Raw genomic sequence first — 19,036 nt, forward strand, 5'->3', positions numbered from 1 at the left:
TTTAAAAAAAATAAAAATTGTCATCCCTCCTGATTGATGGTTTAATGTGTTGTTTTGCTTAGATCACGACGTGGCAATCAACAGATACAGCCGGCTGTCTAAGAGACGAGAGAACGAAAAGGTTATTTCATTATAACCGTGATGTGATGCTTTGTTTATTGTCCTGTTAGATGATGAGCAATATGTATCTCCTGTTTGTTTTAGAAATAGGTTTGTCTTATTTAAAGGACCAGTACTCTACAAAACCTATAACCTCCACCCAGCCTTGTCTCAAGAAATGTCTCTTCTCCCTATTTGTGTGGCCATGATGACAGTAACAAGGAATATTGTAGTAATATTGATCACCCACGGCAACTGTGGGTCCATCTTGGCTGGAGAGCAGAGCGTACTAAGCTGCCTGGTAATGTGCCTGCCTCCAAATCCACTCTTTAGACCACAAAGTGAACAGACCCAACTGTGCAAATGCGTGGACGCAACAATCCATAGCAGAAGCGGAATGGGGGTTTAAAGGGGCATTCTCACATATGCAGTAAAGTCCCGTAAACACTGGATGATTTTTATGAACGATAACGATATCATTGAACGATATATTTTGTTCAAATCGTCCAGTGTGTATGAGCTTAACAACGAAAAATGTGCGCTCCCGCGGGTCGTTAACGATATTCCCAGTCGTCTGTACTTGCAGCTTAATCTGGGGACATCGTTAACGATGCCACGCCTTACCGTTGTTCGTCATTGCAGGCATCGGCAAGTGTGTATGAATTTACCGATGGTGCTCACTGGACACATCATCCAGTGTGTATGCGCCTTTAATTCAGTAAGGGTGCGTTCATGCAGATGTGTCTAATTCAGTTCAGCAGCTATGTGCATTATACCTGCTAGCAAGCATATAGTTTACACTTGTTATAGGGCAGGTGCATATACACAGAGATGATTTTTAGTAAACTAGGTGCATTTGCTACCGATGTAGCTCTGCACGCAGCTTGAGAATTGTACGACCGTGCATATGTGCGGAAATAGACAATTATTGCATCTATTATTTTATTTCATTTTATTACAAAATAATCAAAGAAAGCACATAATGTGGAATAATTGAAATAAAAAATAAACACGCGACATACAGTCAGGGAGTCTGGGGGAGCAACAGAAGAACCTAGCACCAGCCATGGAGATAGTCAGGTGCATAAATATTGGGACATTGACGGAATTTTCATATTTTGGCCTCTATTCACCACAACAATGGCTTTGAAATGAAACAAACAAGATGTGCTTTAACTGCAGACTTTCAGTTTTAATTTGAGGGTAATTACATCCAAATCAGGTGAACGGTTTAGGAATTACAACAGTTTCAATATGTGCCTCCCACTTTTTAAGGGGCCAAAAGTAATGGGACTATCAACTCAAAAGCTATTTCATGGACAGGTGTGGGCTATTCCCTCGTTATTTCATTATCAATTAAGCAGGTAAAAGGTCTGGAGTTGATTCTAGGTGTGACATTTGCATTTGGAATCAGTTGCTGTCGACTCTCAATATGAGATCCAAAGAGCTGTCACTATCAGTGAAGCAAGCCATCATTAGGCTGAAAAATCAAAACAAACCCATCAGAGAGATAGTAAAAACATTAGGTTTGACCAAATCAACTGTTTGGAACATTCTTAAAAAGAAAGAACGCATCGGAGAGCTCAGCAACACCTAAAGACCCGGAAGATCACGGAAAACAACTGTGGTGGATGACAGAAGAATTATTTCCCTGGTGAAGAAAAACCCCTTCACAACAGCTGGCCAAATCAAGAACACTCTCCAGGAGGTAGGTGTATATGTGTCAAAGTCAACAATCAAGAGAAGACTTCACAAGAGTGAATATAGAGGGTTCACCACAAGATGTAAACCATTGGTGAGCCTCAAAAACAGGAAGACCATCTAAAAAAGCCATTACAGTTCTGGAACAACATCCTATGGACAGATGAGACAAAGATCAACTTGTACCAGAGTGATGGGAAGAGAAGAGTATGGAGAAGGAAAGGAACTGCTCATGATCCAAAACATACTACCTCATCAGTGAAGCATGGTGGTGGTAGTGTCATGGCGTGGGCATGTATGGCTGCCAATGGAACTGGTCTCCTTGTATTTATTGATGATGTGACTGCTGACAAAAGCAGCAGAATGAATTCTGAAGTGTTTCGGGCAATATTATATGCTCATATTCAGTCAAATGCTTCAGAACTCATTGGACGGCGCTTCACAGTGCAGATGGACAATGACCCGAAGCATACTGCAAAAGCAACCAAAGAGTTTTTAAGGCTAAAAAGTGGAATGTTATGCAATGGCCAAGTCAATCCCCTGACCTGAATCCGATTGAGAATGCATTTCACTTGATGAAGACAAAACTGAAGGAAAATGCCCCAAGAACAAGCAGGAACTGAAGACATTTGCAGTAGAGGCCTGGCAGAGCATCACCAGGGATGAAACCCAGCGTCTGGTGATGTCTATGCGTTCCAGACTTCAGGCTGTAATTGCCTGCAAAGGTTTTGCAACAAAGTATTACAAAGTGAAAGTTAGATTTAGGATTGTTTAGTTTGTCCCATTACTTTTGGACCCTTAAAAAGTGGGAGGCACATATAGAAACCGTTGTAATTCCTACACCGTTCACCTGATTTGGGTGTAATTACCCTCAAATTAAAACTGAAAGTCTGCAGTTAAAGCACATCTTGTTTGTTTCATTTCAAAGTCATTGTGGTGGTGAATAGAGGCCAAAATATGAAAATTCTGTCAATGTCCCAATATTTATGGACCTGACTGTAGATTAATCAAAGAAATGTATACAAAACATAGCAACAGTATCCAAAAATTATCCAGTTCAGTACAAATAAAATATTTGGAAGAAACAAAAATCTGAGAAAAACAAAGACTACCTGCAAATAGGAAGGATGGGACTGAAAGGGTGGGAAGGAGGGAGAGAGTAGGGAGCACAAGTGTGCAGATAGAGAGGTTATCTGGGAAAGGGCAGCCATCAGCAGACTCTTCTATCAGGGGAGAGGTACCCGGGCTCAGGCAGCAATCGTTCGGTATGGTCTTCAGGATTTGAATTTCAACCATGGGTGCCAAGTAGAGCTAAAATCCTGGTTCCTCTCCGGGCTTACACGGAGGTCCTCCATAGATATTCATGTCTATTCGGGCGAACCATTCCTTAAGAGGGTGGGGTGGGAGTAGATTGCCAGTGAACCGGAATCGCAGCTTTCCCAGCACAATTGAGGAACTTTGATAAGGATTTTGTGTAGGTTGCGTCTACTATTATATTAAGCAATTTGTGCCCATTTTGCCACCAACTCTGCACCAGCCCTGAAGATATCAGCATATCTCTACAATTCCATCATCCCCCTTATAGTTTAAAAACTGAATTAACCCTAAATCAAGGTAATTAACCTATGCACACACATGTATGACATTATGTATTCTCGTTAACAGCTGCCTCTGTATCGGTCATAGTCAACATGAATTAGCCAATTACATTTATCAAAGTTGATATTTACCTTTGGAAGGACGGAGGATACATAAAACTACCCCACGTGATTTGTGGACTGAGGGGGTCACCTGACTAAATGGGCGATTTGACTGTACGGTCTGGTGCCACCTTTTATTTCACACTGGACATCAGTGTCCAGGGCTGCCTGGAGAGTAATGCTGGCCACACCCTGACATCTGCGACAATATTGGATCATTGGCCCAATATCGCAATTAGTGACCCATTTGCAGTAGGTTGTATAACTGTGAGGTGCTAATGAGAGCAATCAGAGGACAAAGGCTGTTGGCGAGTATTTGTAGTAATTTTCCAACCGCACTAGCAGAAAGTAAGCTTTATGGGACTGTGTATTTCATTTTGTATATTTTTTCATTTATCCTTACTAATGCAATTACAAATACGCCGATCAGCCATAACAGTAAAACCACCTGCCTGATATTATATAGGTCCCCCTCGTGCTACCAAAACAGCACTGACCCATCGAGGCATGGACTCCATGAAACCTCTGAAGGTGTCCTGTAGTATTTAGCACAAAGAGTAAGCAACAGATCCTTTAAGTCCTGTATTTGTGAGTTGGGGTCTCCATGGCTCAGATTTGTTTTTCCAGCACATCCCACAGATGCTCAGTTGGATTGAGATCTGGGGAATTTGGAGGCCAAGTCAATACCTTGAACTTAATATCATGTTCCTCAACCATTCCTGAACACATTTTGCAGTGTAACGGCGCATTATCCTGCTGGCAGAGGCCACTGCCGTCAGGGAATACCGTTGCCATGAAGGGGTGTACTTGGTCTGCAGCAATGTTTAGATAGGTGTAATTTGTCAAAGTAATGCTGGGTACACACTGGCAGATACTGTATATATTGGGCGATCAATTGATTAGCAATATATCTTGTGTGCGTCAGCAAGTGTGTACCAGTGATATGTCAGTGAACAACGTCGTTCAGACACAACGCGTCGGCTGTGCTGCACAGCAGATGGACAGATACTGTATATCTGCAGATATATTGGGGCATCGTGCTGTGTGTACGGGCAGTCAGCCGACCGCCCGTATACTTGCAGCAGAGGCTGAGGGGCGGGGGCGCGAGGGTGAACCGCCGCCAGAAGATGGTTACGTGTTTATGAACTACCATCATCTGCAGATATATCTGTAAGGTGTGTACCCAGCTTAACATCCACATGAATGGCAGGGCCCACGGTTTCCCAGCAGAATATTGCCCAGAGCTTCACATTGCCTCTGCAGGCTTGCCTCTCACCCTGACCGGCCTGCGGCTACAGAGCCCCATACCCAGCAAGCTGTGATGCACTGTGTGTTCGAACACCTATCTGTTATAGCCAGCATTAACTCTTTCAGCAATTTGTGCTACAATATCTCTTTTATTCACTTCACCCATCAGTGGTTTTAATATTATAGCTGATGGGTGCATAGTACGTTATGTACCTTTTATTCTTCTACCTGTTAAAATGGTAAGAATTGCTCCCTTCACACAGGAAATGATTAGACAGCAAGTGCCGAACTACTGGATGTTACCCAGTTTGGCCACTCGTCTGTAGTGAGACATTTCAGTGGCAGGGCTGTAGCTTGTATGGCATGCCTGACCTTGCTAATCTAGCCGAAAGAGAGATCCCATAGACAGCAATCTTATGCTACTAAACCAAGAACCCAAATAAGTAAGCGGCATGTAATAACATTGGGAATGCTGTAGCTTCTGGCTAAATGAAAGTTTGGCGACTCATAAAATTTCTGAAAATTTTTTTTTTGTAGACCAAATTTGAAGCCACAGAAGACGTTTACACTGCCAGGAAAAAGCAGCACCAGACCATGATGCATTATTTCTGTGCTTTAAACACCATCCAGTACAAGAAGAAAACTGCAATACTGGAGCCACTTTTGGGATACATGCAAGCTCAGGTACAGTACATTCCATGGTGTCTATGTATCATTTCAATATAGAGGAAAGCGCGGCACTATGCTCCATGTTTCCACTGTCACCTCTTAGGTCGTCTTTCCTCTGTTATATGCAATAACGCAATTACAGGTGTAATAACTCAATATTACATGTGGTGCCACTTTTGCTTTTACGTTGGCATATAGAGATTTCTTTCTTTAGCTTCAGGAATGAAGCTTAGGGTAACTGAAATTATGAGAAAATTAAGTATATATTCTTTTTCTTTTCTAACATCTATTAGGTGGGGGGGGACCCTGTAGTACCGTGGGGTATAGAAGTGCAGAACAATTTATAAATTATAATTGCAGAGCATGTTGAGAAGAAAAGGGGAAGATCAGATTGGCGCTGTCACTCAGTAGCTAGTTTAAATGGAGGGTGTCAACCGCTAGCAAAATAATAATCTAAAAACAAAGGATTGAACAGCACTAATATGTCTAATGAATGTATACCATATTAAAATGATTGGAATCCTATATAATTGATCTAAAACGAATAAACCATAATATTGATAAATAAGAAGGGTTGATCCATCAGTGCGCTAGCTACCTGCAGCCTTTCCACTGCTTAGAGTTGTAAAGAGTAACACCACACTCTAATGCAAATACAAAAGACAAAAAATACTAAAAGAAATGGGATGGCACTGGGAAAAAAATAAATAGGAAACAGGCACAGTACTTATCCCTTCAACTGCGTAGTGATAGAACATGGGACAATCCTTCAATAGTAATCCAACAAGTCCACCGAAGTTCTCTCTCCAAACAAGTGTGTATAGTAGTTGGAAAGAGAAAACAAAAGGAGGACCAGGTTACCTATGATATAATATTATATAACATCAAATATCATACGAATATATATGTGGCAGAAGGTGATGGCATACCCCACTCACAATATTGTGGGGAATAGTTCCACGTGTAAAGGTTTCTTTATCCCCATAAATAATGGGTCTTTAACACCATATGTTGCACCACCTTCTATTGAAAATACAGATTGGGCGTACCCGAACTCACGTCTAATACCACTTCAAGGTAGCTTTAAATATCCGGATGACATTCCTCCATATATAGTACATGGATCCCAGAACACCATGATATAAAGCATGAAATTTATGAAATAAAGATAAAAATCACAATTCATGGATGTAAATATGGAGCACACCAGGCTATATCAAAGATGGTAGAAAGTAGAATGTTCCACAATATAAACATCCAAAAAGTCCCGTGTCCCCCTCACCAACACGTTTCGATTCCTTGAAAAAGATTCTTTAGGAATCGAAACGTGCATGTATAAACTAAAATCAATATATAAACCAGCACACACTCTTAAGTCAAGGACATGTGTGTATGTGTGTATGTATATATACACAGTTGTCCGGCACTCTCACTCCAATCGGTCTTTATCACTGGGGTGCTATCCAGGGTTGCTTAATCAGCTTCCCATATATATAGTATTTATGCAATCATCTCCCGACGACGCGGAAACACTCTCCAGACTTTATATATATATATATATATATATATATATATATATATATTAGGGATGTGCAGACTCGGTTCCATTCTGCACATCCCTAATATATATATATATATATATATATATATATATATATATATATATATATATACACGCATATGTCTCTGTATGTACATACAGAGACATATACACGCATATGTCTCTGTATGTACATATGCAGATGTGTAGACTCACTCCCACATATGTGTGCGAGAGAAAAGTGACCTATGGCCTAACAATGAAAAAGTCATTGATAATAGTGTGAAAGCTGAGTGAAAGTAAAGGTCCTCCTGAACATATAGAACATTTTTAAAGTTTTAAAAGGTAGGAGATAAATGTGTGAGTGTGACAATAATCAATTAGCAATAATACTAACTCTCTAAGTAGTGAGTGAATAATGATTATGGAGAAAAAGTGCATGTGACATGGGTGAGATAATCTTAATAGTATAACAATGTGAGAATAGGTCCTCATATATAATTGAGGATCATGGTGAAAAGAAATGGGATAAGTGATGCTTATGTGTAAATAATTTGAATAAAAGAGGGAAGAGAGGGAAAAAATATTACGTATTGAATTATGTGTTTGGATAAATTATTATTCATTACATATATATATATATGTGTGCCATATAAATTAGGGTGCACAATTTGTGAAGAATGTCAAACTAATAAAAAATACAGTATGAATTAACAAACATTATAAGAGAGAATTATATGAAAGAGAATTATATGAAATACATGATTGGAATATAATACACCACTAATGTATATAGGAAATTCAGGAAAACATGGCAAGAAGGATTATAGGGCCTGATTCAGAGCCACTCGTAAGCAGCAGCTCGTTCGCTCCGAGCGATGTTTGCCCAACTGCGCATGCGTACGGATCGTTATACGCATGCGCGAACCAGTCAGTGCGGCCGAAATTCATGTGCTCGCAAAATAGCGAATGCCTGCTAATTTGAGTGACAGGATGAGGCGTATGTGGGTGGTAACAGGGGAAGGTGCTTGAAAACGTGGAGTGGAGATACGATCGCAGGCGTGCTTAAAGGTCCAAAACGGGCGTTTTATGGGTGTGCATATTTAAAACAGCAGCGTCATTGACCACGTCACTGGTTTTTTTTTTAGCCAGAACTGCTTGCAAAATTGTGGTAGCAAAAACCAACCACAAGAATAGCGAGCAGCTCATACCCTGTTCGATGTACTCGATTAATCTAATAAATAGCGGACATGACGTAGGATGCGAGCGGCCAGGGGGCGTAGTTTCCCAAAAAACGACCGCAAATTTTGTTCGCTCGTTCAGACCTAGAGACCGCAAACAGCGAACGGTTCATTTGAATAACCACCCCTATTTTCTGGACGAGCGAGCGCAAATAGCGACTGGCTCTGAATCAGGCCCATAGTTTCAACACTTGAAGGGTTTATAGCCATTTCTAAAGCAGGTTTACAAAAAAACACTGAATATGTTCGTTCATCCCCTTGGGGGCTATGCTGTCTAATCTAAAAGTCCAAGTGCTCTCTTTTTTTAATGAGTTCTTTCATGACATCACCTCCCCTAATTCCGAGATTCACCAGCTCCAAGCCAAATATTTTCATATCTTTGCATGAATCATTGTGTTTTAGATGAGTGACGGGCGACTCTTGTGAGTTGTTTCATCTTGGAAATGTCTGCTTGTGCGTTCCTTATTGTTCCCATGTGTTCCATTATTCTCTGCTTCAGCATACGAGTGGTAATACCTACGTATTTCATATCACAAGGGCACACGATGCAGTAAACCACATTTTTACTTCTGCAATTGATGTAACCTTTAAGATGGATTGTGTTGTCATATTTATCTTTTAATTTTTGAATGGTAAAAATGTAGTTGTAGATTTTACAAGATCCACATGGGTAGGTACCATTCACAATCGTTTTTTTGGGGGGGTGTTTTGTATAATGACTCCTCACTAGCTGATCTCTGAGGTTAGTTGATCTTCTCCAGCTTAATGCCACATTATTGTTAAGTCTGGATGCAAGATCTGAGTCAAGAGAGTAAAATATGCCAGCGTTTCTGTATCTTTTGTTTGACTTCCTTCCAATTATGAAAAAAATTGCCTACAAAGCTGATTTCATCAGGTTTTTTTAGTTGACTTAATAATGGTGTCTTTAAATAATAGGGATTCTCTCTTGGTTTGTGATTTTGATTATACGATTACTATAGCCTCGTTCTTTGAGACGATTTGTCAGGTCCTTGCTCAAGATATTGAGTTGTTTCATTGGAGCAATTCTGTTTCAGCCTCAAAAATTCCCCTTTTGGAATATTGTCCAGGGTTGGAGGAAAATGTGAACTGGAATAGTGTAGTAAGCTATTTGTGGCTGTTGTTTTTCTATACAGCTCTGTAGCTATCTGGTTGTTCACATCTTTTAATATTCTCAAATCAAGAAATTATCACTCTGGCTCGCTGTTTATGTAAATTTGAGATTGATATCATTGTTGTTGAGAATATAAATAAATTCCTCTAGTTGAATTAGTGTGCCATCCCAGATTAACAATATGTCATCGATATATCGGAGCCAGGTGGTTATTTGTCTTGTGTAAGGATCATTTTTCTCAGAGAATACAATCTCACGTTCCCACCATCCTAAAAATAGGTTTGCGTACGTGGGGGCACAAGCTGCCCCCATCGCTGTTCCCCTCACTTGTAAAAATAATTGGTTGTTGAATGTAAAGAAATTTTTGTGCAAAATGAAGTGAAGAAGTTTCAGGAGAAATTGATGAAAATCACTCTGTCCTTCCATGGTTAAAAAATATTTGACCGCTGATATCCCTAGATCATGTTTGATGCTGGTATAAAGTGTTTCAACATCAATACTCACTAGTAGGTCATTCTCCTGTAAATGTATATTTTCAATCTTCTTCAGCACATCATTAGTGTCTTGTACATACGATGGTAGTCCTGTCACATGATGACGAAGATGAGTATCTAAAAAGATACTTGCTGTCTCTGTGTTGCTCCCGATACCCGATACTATGGGTCGTCCTGGAGGTTCATCTAGGTTTTTCTAAATCTTGGGGAGTAGGTAAAAGGTGGGAACTTTAGGATTGTCTGTCCTTAGGAACTCATATTCTTGTTTGGTGATGATCCCTTCCTGGACTCCTCTCTTGATAATATTTCCATATTGTTTTTTGAAATCGGGATTGGAACACATTTTAATATAACAAGAGGTATCTTCTATAATATTGTATATTTGAATGAAATTATTTAAAATCCCAGAATTGTGACATTTGGATAAGTGCTTGTGACTGAGAGATATTACTCCCAATATATACCACTAGGTAAATATGTTGTTCATTAATGAAGGAGTACCATTCTAAAAATATTTTCGCCTAATCTATCAGTATTTAAGAGTCAATTGTGGACTCCCTGATACTTTGTTAAAGTTAATTGTGGACTCTTTGATATTCGGTACTGAATCACATTTAGGGAATAAACCCACTACTGTATACTTTGTACTGAATTATATTTAGGGAATAAACCCACTACTTTATATTTCCCATATAGTTTAATGAGTATACTAATTTGACATTTTAATATTATCATTATTTCATACTGTAAGTTATATATAATTTTTGATTAAGAGTGCCACAAAAAGGAGTCTTCTTTTTCTTGCACTCGGCAAGGATTTTTTATGACTTCTGGGTGCACCACCAACTAAAGTCTGAATTTAAAGTAGAATTGGAATCTATTTAATTACATTTTTGTTGGTTCTTTATATATTATGATACATTGAATCTAATCCTGTGCAGAAATTCTCTTCCCATTTTTTTCCCCCTCCTTTATTTCTGTATAACTAATGTTCCAAACTCCATGTCTTTTTTTTTTTTTTTTTTTTTTTTTTCAATGTATTATCTTTTTTTACACAGATTAGTTTTTTCAAGATGGGCTCAGAAAACCTGAATGGTCAGCTTGAGGAGTTCCTATCAAATATTTCAACAAGTGTGCAAAAGTGAGTGTCATGGCGCAGTTATCTGTGTAGGGGTGCTGTGAGGCCTCCCTTGCAGATTTATCAATGAGTGATATTCTTGTTCTCACTTGTTATCAATCTTAATTGGTGCTCCAACCAATCAGCTACTAACTGTCATGTGTTTGGAAATTGACAGGAGCTGATTGGTTGGAGCACCATTTAAGATTAGTACAAGAATATCACTTGTTGATAAGTCTGGGCCTCAGTGTTCATGTATTGTACAATAAAGCATTACACTTTTGAAAAGTCAATACATTTATTAAGTAATATTGCAACAGAAAGGAAAGGGATAGAGCTGAGATTTTCTATTTTATTGGCAGTGTTCGCAGGGAGATGGACAGTGATGTGGAGACCATGCAGCAGACCATCCAGGACATGGAGGTGGCGAGTGAACCCTTATATTTGCCTGATCCAGACCCAAAGAAACTTCCAGTTAACCGCAATTTAACCCAGAAAGCCGGCTACCTCAACATACGCAAGTATGAGATTGTTCTCCACATGTGATTGTACTAACAGAACTAGTTCCTAAAAAGTAATATAGACAGAATTGATTTGTGCTGGGAACTGTGATTAATAAGTTAGTACCCCACAATGCAAAGGCAAGTGCTAATGATTCCTGCTTGGTTACTGTACCTGTCTGTTACCAGTAAGGTGAGTTTTGCTGAATCTGTATCTTGTACTGCAAGCGCTGAACTTATTGTGCCTTGTCAGACCACCCAGCCACTGGGGGCCATTGTATTGTCATAAAGGTACACCGTTATAGGATGTGCTAACTGTACTGTGGGCCATTGTATTGTCATAAAGATACACCGTTATAGGACCTGCTAACTGCACTGGGGGCCATTGTATTGTCATAGATACACCGTTATAGGATGTGCTAACTGCACTGGGGGCCATTGTATTGTCATAAAGGTACACCGTTATAGGATGTGCTAACTGCACTGGGGGCCATTGTATTGTCATAAAGATACACCGTTATAGGATGTGCTAACTGCGCTGGGGGCCATTGTATTGTCATAGATACACCGTTATAGGACCTGCTAACTGCACTGGGGGCCACTGTATTGTCATAGATACACCGTTATAGGATGTGCTAACTGCACTGGGGGCCATTGTATTGTCATAGATACACCGTTATAGGACCTGCTAACTGCATTGGGGGCCATTGTATTGTCATAGATACACCGTTATAGGATGTGCTAACTGCGCTGGGGGCCATTGTATTGTCATAAAGATACACCGTTATAGGATGTGCTAACTGCACTGGGGGCCATTGTATTGTCATAAAGATACACCGTTATAGGATGTGCTAACTGCGCTGGGGGCCATTGTATTGTTATAAAGGTACACCGTTATAGGACGTGCTAACTGCACTGGGGGACATTGTATTGTCATAAAGGTACACCGTTATAGGACGTGCTAACTGCACTGGGGGACATAGAGGCTAATGCCACTGATCATTTAATTATTATTTATAACTAATCTCCTTAATTAACTTACAACATTAGTTTCCAGTGTAACTATAACTATTTTATCTATTTGTATTGTACAGCGGAATCGGTTAGTATGTTGCTGGAAGGAAGCTACACGTATTGTGTATGGCTTTAGGGCCTTATTCCGAGATGTACATTAACTCGATGTTAACGCTCATCTTCAATGGTTTGAGATTTGCGCATGTGCAGAAGATGCACTCCGTCTTCTGGGGGCGGCGACGGGGAGCGTCAGCTCCGTTTTGCAGGCGTGTGGAGCCCAAGGTATGAGGTTCCCGATGTAGATTTACTGGTCTCGGCAGCATGATTACACCTTGAGGGTTACTTAGATGTCGAATGGTCATGCAGTTGATCTGATGGCTCTCCAGACGCAGCATTGGATCAGAGAAGCCGGCGTCTTATTACTTAATATTTCCAGCTATAGGGCTTGAACCTGCATTGTGGGGGTGGGGGAGCAATTCTTTATGCCCTATCTAGTCATAAAGATGGCAGAGCTCTTTGGGAGGTCCATCCCTTTTGAGCTTCTTCCTGGCCTGGCTTTATATGTGACAAGCCCATCAGGACATAGCAGCCATTCTCTGAGAGTAGCCAACCCTTTGCTCTGTTGGTCAGTAGCTTTGAAGTGTCTGGGGGTGCTGGGCTTTCTGTAAGCTCTTTCCTGTCTCTGGTATGTGTCTTTTGCAGCTTCACACCACCCTGAGTTGTGGAACAGTATGTGTCTGTCCTATCCTTTTCTTTCTTTATAGGAAGGGGTGTATATCTAAGGCTCAGCATTGAGAAGTGACAGGGACACACATTTTTGCCTGCTTCAGATATACCTTCAAATTGAATAATGTCCAGTCCAAGATGGTTGCCTTGTGCATGCCACCCTGAGATGGAGAAGCCAGTCTTGAGTGTTGAAAATTCCACAGGTGTTTCTGGTAGTCTCCTATCAGTTCCTTGGAGCATCCAGCTGATTTGCCTGTTCTCTCCAGTAGCGATGCTTCGTCCAGTCTTCAAAAGCGTAAAGGAGAGGGTGTTCAGGTGATTCTAGAAGTATTGGACCAGCACAGGCAGTATTGGTATACTGACATTGGAAGCATGGTAGAGGGCCTAGCGTGGTGTCTGCCTCTAAGACCAGCTATCTTAAGGCAGGGCCACTTCTATCACCTGAGCTTCCTGGTTGGCTTTACCAGTATGACTGTTGAGGTTATAATTATAATATTGTAAAGCTTTTGGGTTTTCTGTATGTTTCAAAAACCTGATTCAGCCAAGAAATTACCACAGGTTATGGAGGATTTACATTACCTAGTGTTCAGCGAAGGGGTTATCTTCTTTTCACTTGGACTGGTTGCTGCTGTTTGTACAGGTCTGTCTGGGAGGGGGTTTAAAACTCTGCTCTTTGAAGGTTTAGTGCTCATCCTTATGGTTTTCTTGCCTGAAGTTCAGACCTTCTCACAGGGGCAGTCTCCATACAGGCACATTGTAACAATACCCTCCGTTTGAACCGTTGGATTTGGTGGAGTGGAAGTTTCATTACCTGGAAGGTCGCCCTCCTGTTAGCTATCTCTTCTGTCTTGTAGGTCACCTTTGCATATTTTCCATGAAGACGAGCGTGTTCTTAGAACCAATCTTTCCTTTCTGCCAAACATGGTCTCCATGTTCCATTTGACTCGGGCCATTGTGGTCCTGGCCTTAGATCTGGATAAGTCACCAGATGAAAAGAGCTCTCTTCGTCCTCTGGACGATGGCAGGGTGTTGAAAATCTCTGTCATTAGGGCCCAGCACTTGCTCAGGATGGGTGACATGTTTGTTCTTTATGATGTCCACAATAGAGGCTGGCCAGCTTTCAAATAGACCACTGCCAGGTGGATTACTTCACTAATTTCTCAGGCTTATTTTGGGTCAAAACTGTTCCAGGGAATAGGAAGGCGCATTCCCCAGATCAGAGGGAGCCCCCAGGCTGGGTGGCTTCTGCTGAGCAGTGGCACCAGACGGCTACCTGATCTTAGGATGCAAAAGTGATCTGTAAATGTTGGTGAAAGTGTGTTTCTAAGATGCCAGTTTTACATGTAAGGTTCTGCAACCCCCCGCTCTGCTCCCCCCGAAAAAAAAAAAAAACTGAATAAAGCCGGACATCCCCTATGGCTGAATTGATAATGAATCTTGCAACAGGACAATGATTAACAACACTCTAGTAAATGACCAAGAATTAACCCATGGGAATAAACCAAAGCACGTGTGTAAATCCCTACATCGGAATGTTGTGATGGGGACATAACGTAGGCAGTACATATTATGCTTGACACAATTCTGTGGGATGGAGTGGACCATAACTGCTCCTGGTCCATGTACAAGACCGATAGACAATGAGAGCAGCACTAGCAACAGAAACATTTCACCAAAGGGGGAAATGCCACTACTGAAGCAAAGGGTTCACTTTTTCCAGCCCAGAAGATTGTCATTATTTATTTTCTGTGCTATCTGTTAAGTTGGGTCATCTATTGAATGCATTGAAGTTTTTCGAATATACTTGTGTCCCATTATTTCCAATAATAATGTATTCATCGCTCTGTAAACTGTGTCTCAAAATATGACTATTATAATATATTTACGAATATTTGTCCATGCTTTGACTAACTCCGGTGTCCTTTCTTGTTCCAGTAAGACAGGGCTGGTGTCCTCGACTTGGGAGCGACAGTATTTCTTCACGCAGGGAGGTAATCTGATGAGCCAGGCGAGGGGAGACGTGGCTGGCGGCCTGGTCATGGACATTGATAACTGCTCTGTGATGGCTGTGGACTGTGACGATCGAAGATATTGCTTCCAAATTACAGCTTTCGATGGCAAAAAGTATGTGTCTGTACTCTGTCTAGAATCACAAAATAAGAACTCTCTGTAAGATTGCTGACCGCTTTCGGAGTCTATTCACTAAGCCTTGGAGAGAAAGAAAATGGAAAAAGAGAAGTCCCAGCCAATATGCTTCTAACTGACATGTTATAGATTGTGCTTGAAAATGATAGTTAGGAGCTGATTAGCTGGGACTTATCTTTCTCCATTTTATCTCTCTCCAAGCCTTAGTGAATAGACCCCTTAGACTGTAAGATCTCACAAGCAGGGCCCTCTTCCTTCATGTGGTTTTCCTTCCCTCACTTATACCATCATCTGCTCCCCATTGCCTACAATGGCACCAAACCTTTTGGTTCTGCCACCCTGTTGCTTATTTGGGTCTTATGGCTGCTGATGCAGCAATGGTTATAAATCTTGTCCATTTCCTGCAATGTTCTGTACTCTGTCTCTTTTTTTTTCTTGTTCTGTTCATACTGTTTCTGTTTATATACTTTATAAGGCGCTGCAGACCTCTCCTGGCGCCATATAAATAAAGGATAATAAGGTAGACTGGTAGCAGCAACAAACTGGCAAATGTGGCTAGAAGAGTAATTATCCCCTTCTGCTGCTGTTTTTCGTAGTCTTAAGGGCTCCAATTCTGAGAAGGGCAGTTTTTCCATCTGTGCAGCTGTTTTTAATGTTCATATGTTGGTACATTACTGTATAATAACCTGTTTCACTTGTATCCTGGGGGGGGAGGCACTGCTCACCATGGGATGTAGAGGGCGCTCGGCACATGTAACTACACCTGTTTGTAAGCTAACCCTTCCCCTCTACATTCCATAAGCCTCACAGGAGCTAACTGGAATCAGCCAAGTTTTATGTACCTCTGGAATAGGCATCAACTTTGGATTACTGGAGGAGCAGCTTTGTGAGTACACTATTGAATTGTAAACTTCCAGAAATCTCAGATGATGCCGTCGCAGAGACTTCTGTTCCTGGGTATGATTCTAAACACTGTTCTGCTTCGAATCTATCTGCCAATGGACAATGCATTCGTCTCCTGGGAAAGATGGTGGCCTCCTTCGGACCATCTGTTAGCAGGTTGGCGCTTCTGAATTTGGAATTGGACCTTGGTCACTACAGACGCCAGCCTCCACGGATGCGGCGCTGTGGTCCTGGACAATCACTTCCAGGGGCATTGGTCGCGGCAGGAATTCCTCTTCTCGATCAACGTTCTCGAACTGCCGGCAGTCTACAGAGCCTTGATACAGGCTGCTCCTCTGCTACGAGGACTTCTGGTTCGGATACAATCCGAGAATGCTACGGCCGTGGCGTACATAAATCGACAAGGGGAACCCGCAGTCGTCTGGCAATGAGAGAGGCCAGCCGCATCCTTCTGTCTGCATAAAAACACATCGAGGTTATCTCCGCCGTATTCATTCCCAGTCGACAACTGGGAAGCGGACTACCTCAGTCGTCAGGATCTTTACCCCGTGGAGTGGTCCCTTCATCCCAAGGTCTTCCTTCAACTAGTTCACAGATGGGGCAGACCACAGATCTGATGGCGTCCCGGACAAATCATCAAATACCCCTTTACTGCTCCAGGACCAGGGATCCGGCAACGGTGGGAGCAGATGCTTTACTGATTCCTTGGCTGTGCAGCCTTGTATATCTGTTCCCACCATTTCCGCTTCTCCCTCGGGTTCTCAAGCGGATCAAACGAGTCGTCCACAGTCATCCTAGTGGCTCCGGATTGGCCTCGTCGGGTTTGGTACTCCGATCTCTTATTCCTTCAGGCAGACGAACCTTGGCCTCTTCCACTGCGTTCGGATCTTCTGCAGCAGGGTCTGTTTGTGTACCCTGATTTACGGCGGCTTCATTTGATGGCGTGGCTATTGAGACAGCCATCCTAAGCAGCCATGGTGTCCCTCAGGCGGTCATTCCTACCATGCTTAGGGCTAGGAAACCAGTGACATCAGCGCATTATCATCGCATTTGGAAGGCTTATTTCTCCTGTGTGAAGGTCGTGGATCTTCCACTTCATCCTTTCATTTACCGCATCTTCTTCTTTTTCTTCAAAAAGGGCTTGATGCGGGTCTACGTCTGGGATCGCTTTAAAGTGCAGATTTCTGTTCTTTCTATATTTTTCCAGCGTCTCCTAGCTCTGATTCTGGCGGTTCAGACCTTTTTTTTCAAGGGGTGCTTAGAGTTCAGCCTCCATTTGTGCCACCCACGGCTCTTTGGGACCTGAACCTAGTCTTATCTTTCCTTCAGTCGTCCACGTTTGAGCCTTTGCAGGACGTGGAATTGAAGTATTTAACTTGGATGATGATCCTTTTATTGGCCCTGGCTTCGGCTAGCCGAGTGTCGGAACTTGGAGCTTTCTCCTGCCGTTCCCCTTACTTAATTTTTCACGATGATCGGGCGGCACTGCTTTTCACCTGAACCATCCGATTGTGGTGCCTGCCTTGTCCGGACTCTTCTGGGGATTCTCACTCCTTGGATGTTGTTCTGGCACTTAAAATTTATGTGGCCTGTACTGTAGGACTACGTAAATCAGAGGCTCTGTTCGTCCTTGATGACGCCAATTGGCGTGGCTGGCCTGCGTTTAAGCAGACTTTGGCCAGGTGGATTCGTCTGACTATTCGTTAGACATATGTTGCTTCAGCTCGACCTCCTGTATCCATCTTTGCGCATTCTATGCGCTCTGTGGGTACTTCTTGGGTGGCACGTAGAGGTGCCTCGGCTTCGCAGCTTTGTAGAGCAGCTACGTGGTCTTCGGTACATACTTCTGTATGTTTCTACAGATTTGACACTTTTGTGGCTTCTGCTTCGAGTTTTAGTCGCAGTGTCTTGCAGGGCGTTCAGCACTCCCCCCCTCCCCGAGGAGGGTGGCTTTGGGACGTCCCCACTGTCATGTAGCTCCAGTGTCCTCTAGTGGATGAAGGAATAAACAGGATTTTGGTACTTACCGTTAAATCCATTTCTCCGATTCCACAGGGGACACTGGACGCCCGCCCAGTGCTTCTTGCCTGCTTACCAGTTCCTTGTTGTTCTTCAGTTCTGTTGCAGTTTTGGTCTGTTCTAGTTGTGTGACTGTTTATTTCTGCAGCCTGTTGTGTTCCTGCAGTGCGTCAGTATGTTGGACTGAGTTTCTTTTTCCTGTTCTACTTCTCTGTCGTTCTGTCTGTCCTCAGTCTCCTCTCGGGCTCCGTTCTTAAAACTGGGGCTGATGGGGCATAGAGGGGGAGGAGCAAGTCACACTTTTAGATTTTTAAAGTGCCAGGCTCAACTCAGCCCACCGTCTATACCCCACTGTCGTGAAGCTCCAGTGTCCCCTGTGGAATCGGAGAAATGGATTTAACGGTAAGTACCAAAATCCTGTTTTTTGGTACTCTCTGTAAAATCCGTTTCTCTTGATCCATCTGTGGACACCCCTCCTTGTTGTTTTTGCCTACTATGTTTCTTCACTTTTAAACTGGGCATACACTGCCAGATAAAATGCTTGTCAGACCGACATTTTTTTTCTCGCAGCCTGCCAGCTGCAGATGTCCGCAGCATACACTGTGAGATTTCTCACAGTGTATTAGCCCGACATCTGCGCTCCGCCCCCGGGGAAGGAGACATTTCCCTGTTCCTTCCACGGGAAGGAACACAGGAAATGTCTGTCTGTCGGCCGCGGCTTGGCATACACAGCCCAATGCGGCCAACAGTTAACCTCTTAAATGTTGCATCGGACGGGCATGCTGGAC

At 42.3% G+C, this 19,036-nt stretch overlaps 1 protein-coding gene across 3 annotated transcripts in view; it reads left to right on the plus strand.

Moving 5' to 3' along the window:
- Window positions 1–19,036, plus strand: part of APPL1 (adaptor protein, phosphotyrosine interacting with PH domain and leucine zipper 1) — a 61,757-nt gene that overhangs the window by 18,490 nt on the left and 24,231 nt on the right. For all 3 annotated transcript variants that reach the window (XM_088472681.1, XM_088472679.1, XM_088472680.1), the window contains exons 7-11: window positions 63–121; window positions 5,286–5,432; window positions 10,883–10,965; window positions 11,304–11,462; window positions 15,117–15,305. In XM_088472681.1, coding sequence (XP_088328807.1) covers window positions 63–121; window positions 5,286–5,432; window positions 10,883–10,965; window positions 11,304–11,462; window positions 15,117–15,305 — 637 coding nt within the window. The remainder of the gene's footprint in view (window positions 1–62; window positions 122–5,285; window positions 5,433–10,882; window positions 10,966–11,303; window positions 11,463–15,116; window positions 15,306–19,036) is intronic.

This window comes from Taudactylus pleione, unplaced genomic scaffold (genome assembly GCF_031769625.1).
Source record: "Taudactylus pleione unplaced genomic scaffold, aTauple2 ptg000128l, whole genome shotgun sequence".
Taxonomy (NCBI): domain Eukaryota; kingdom Metazoa; phylum Chordata; class Amphibia; order Anura; family Myobatrachidae; genus Taudactylus; species Taudactylus pleione.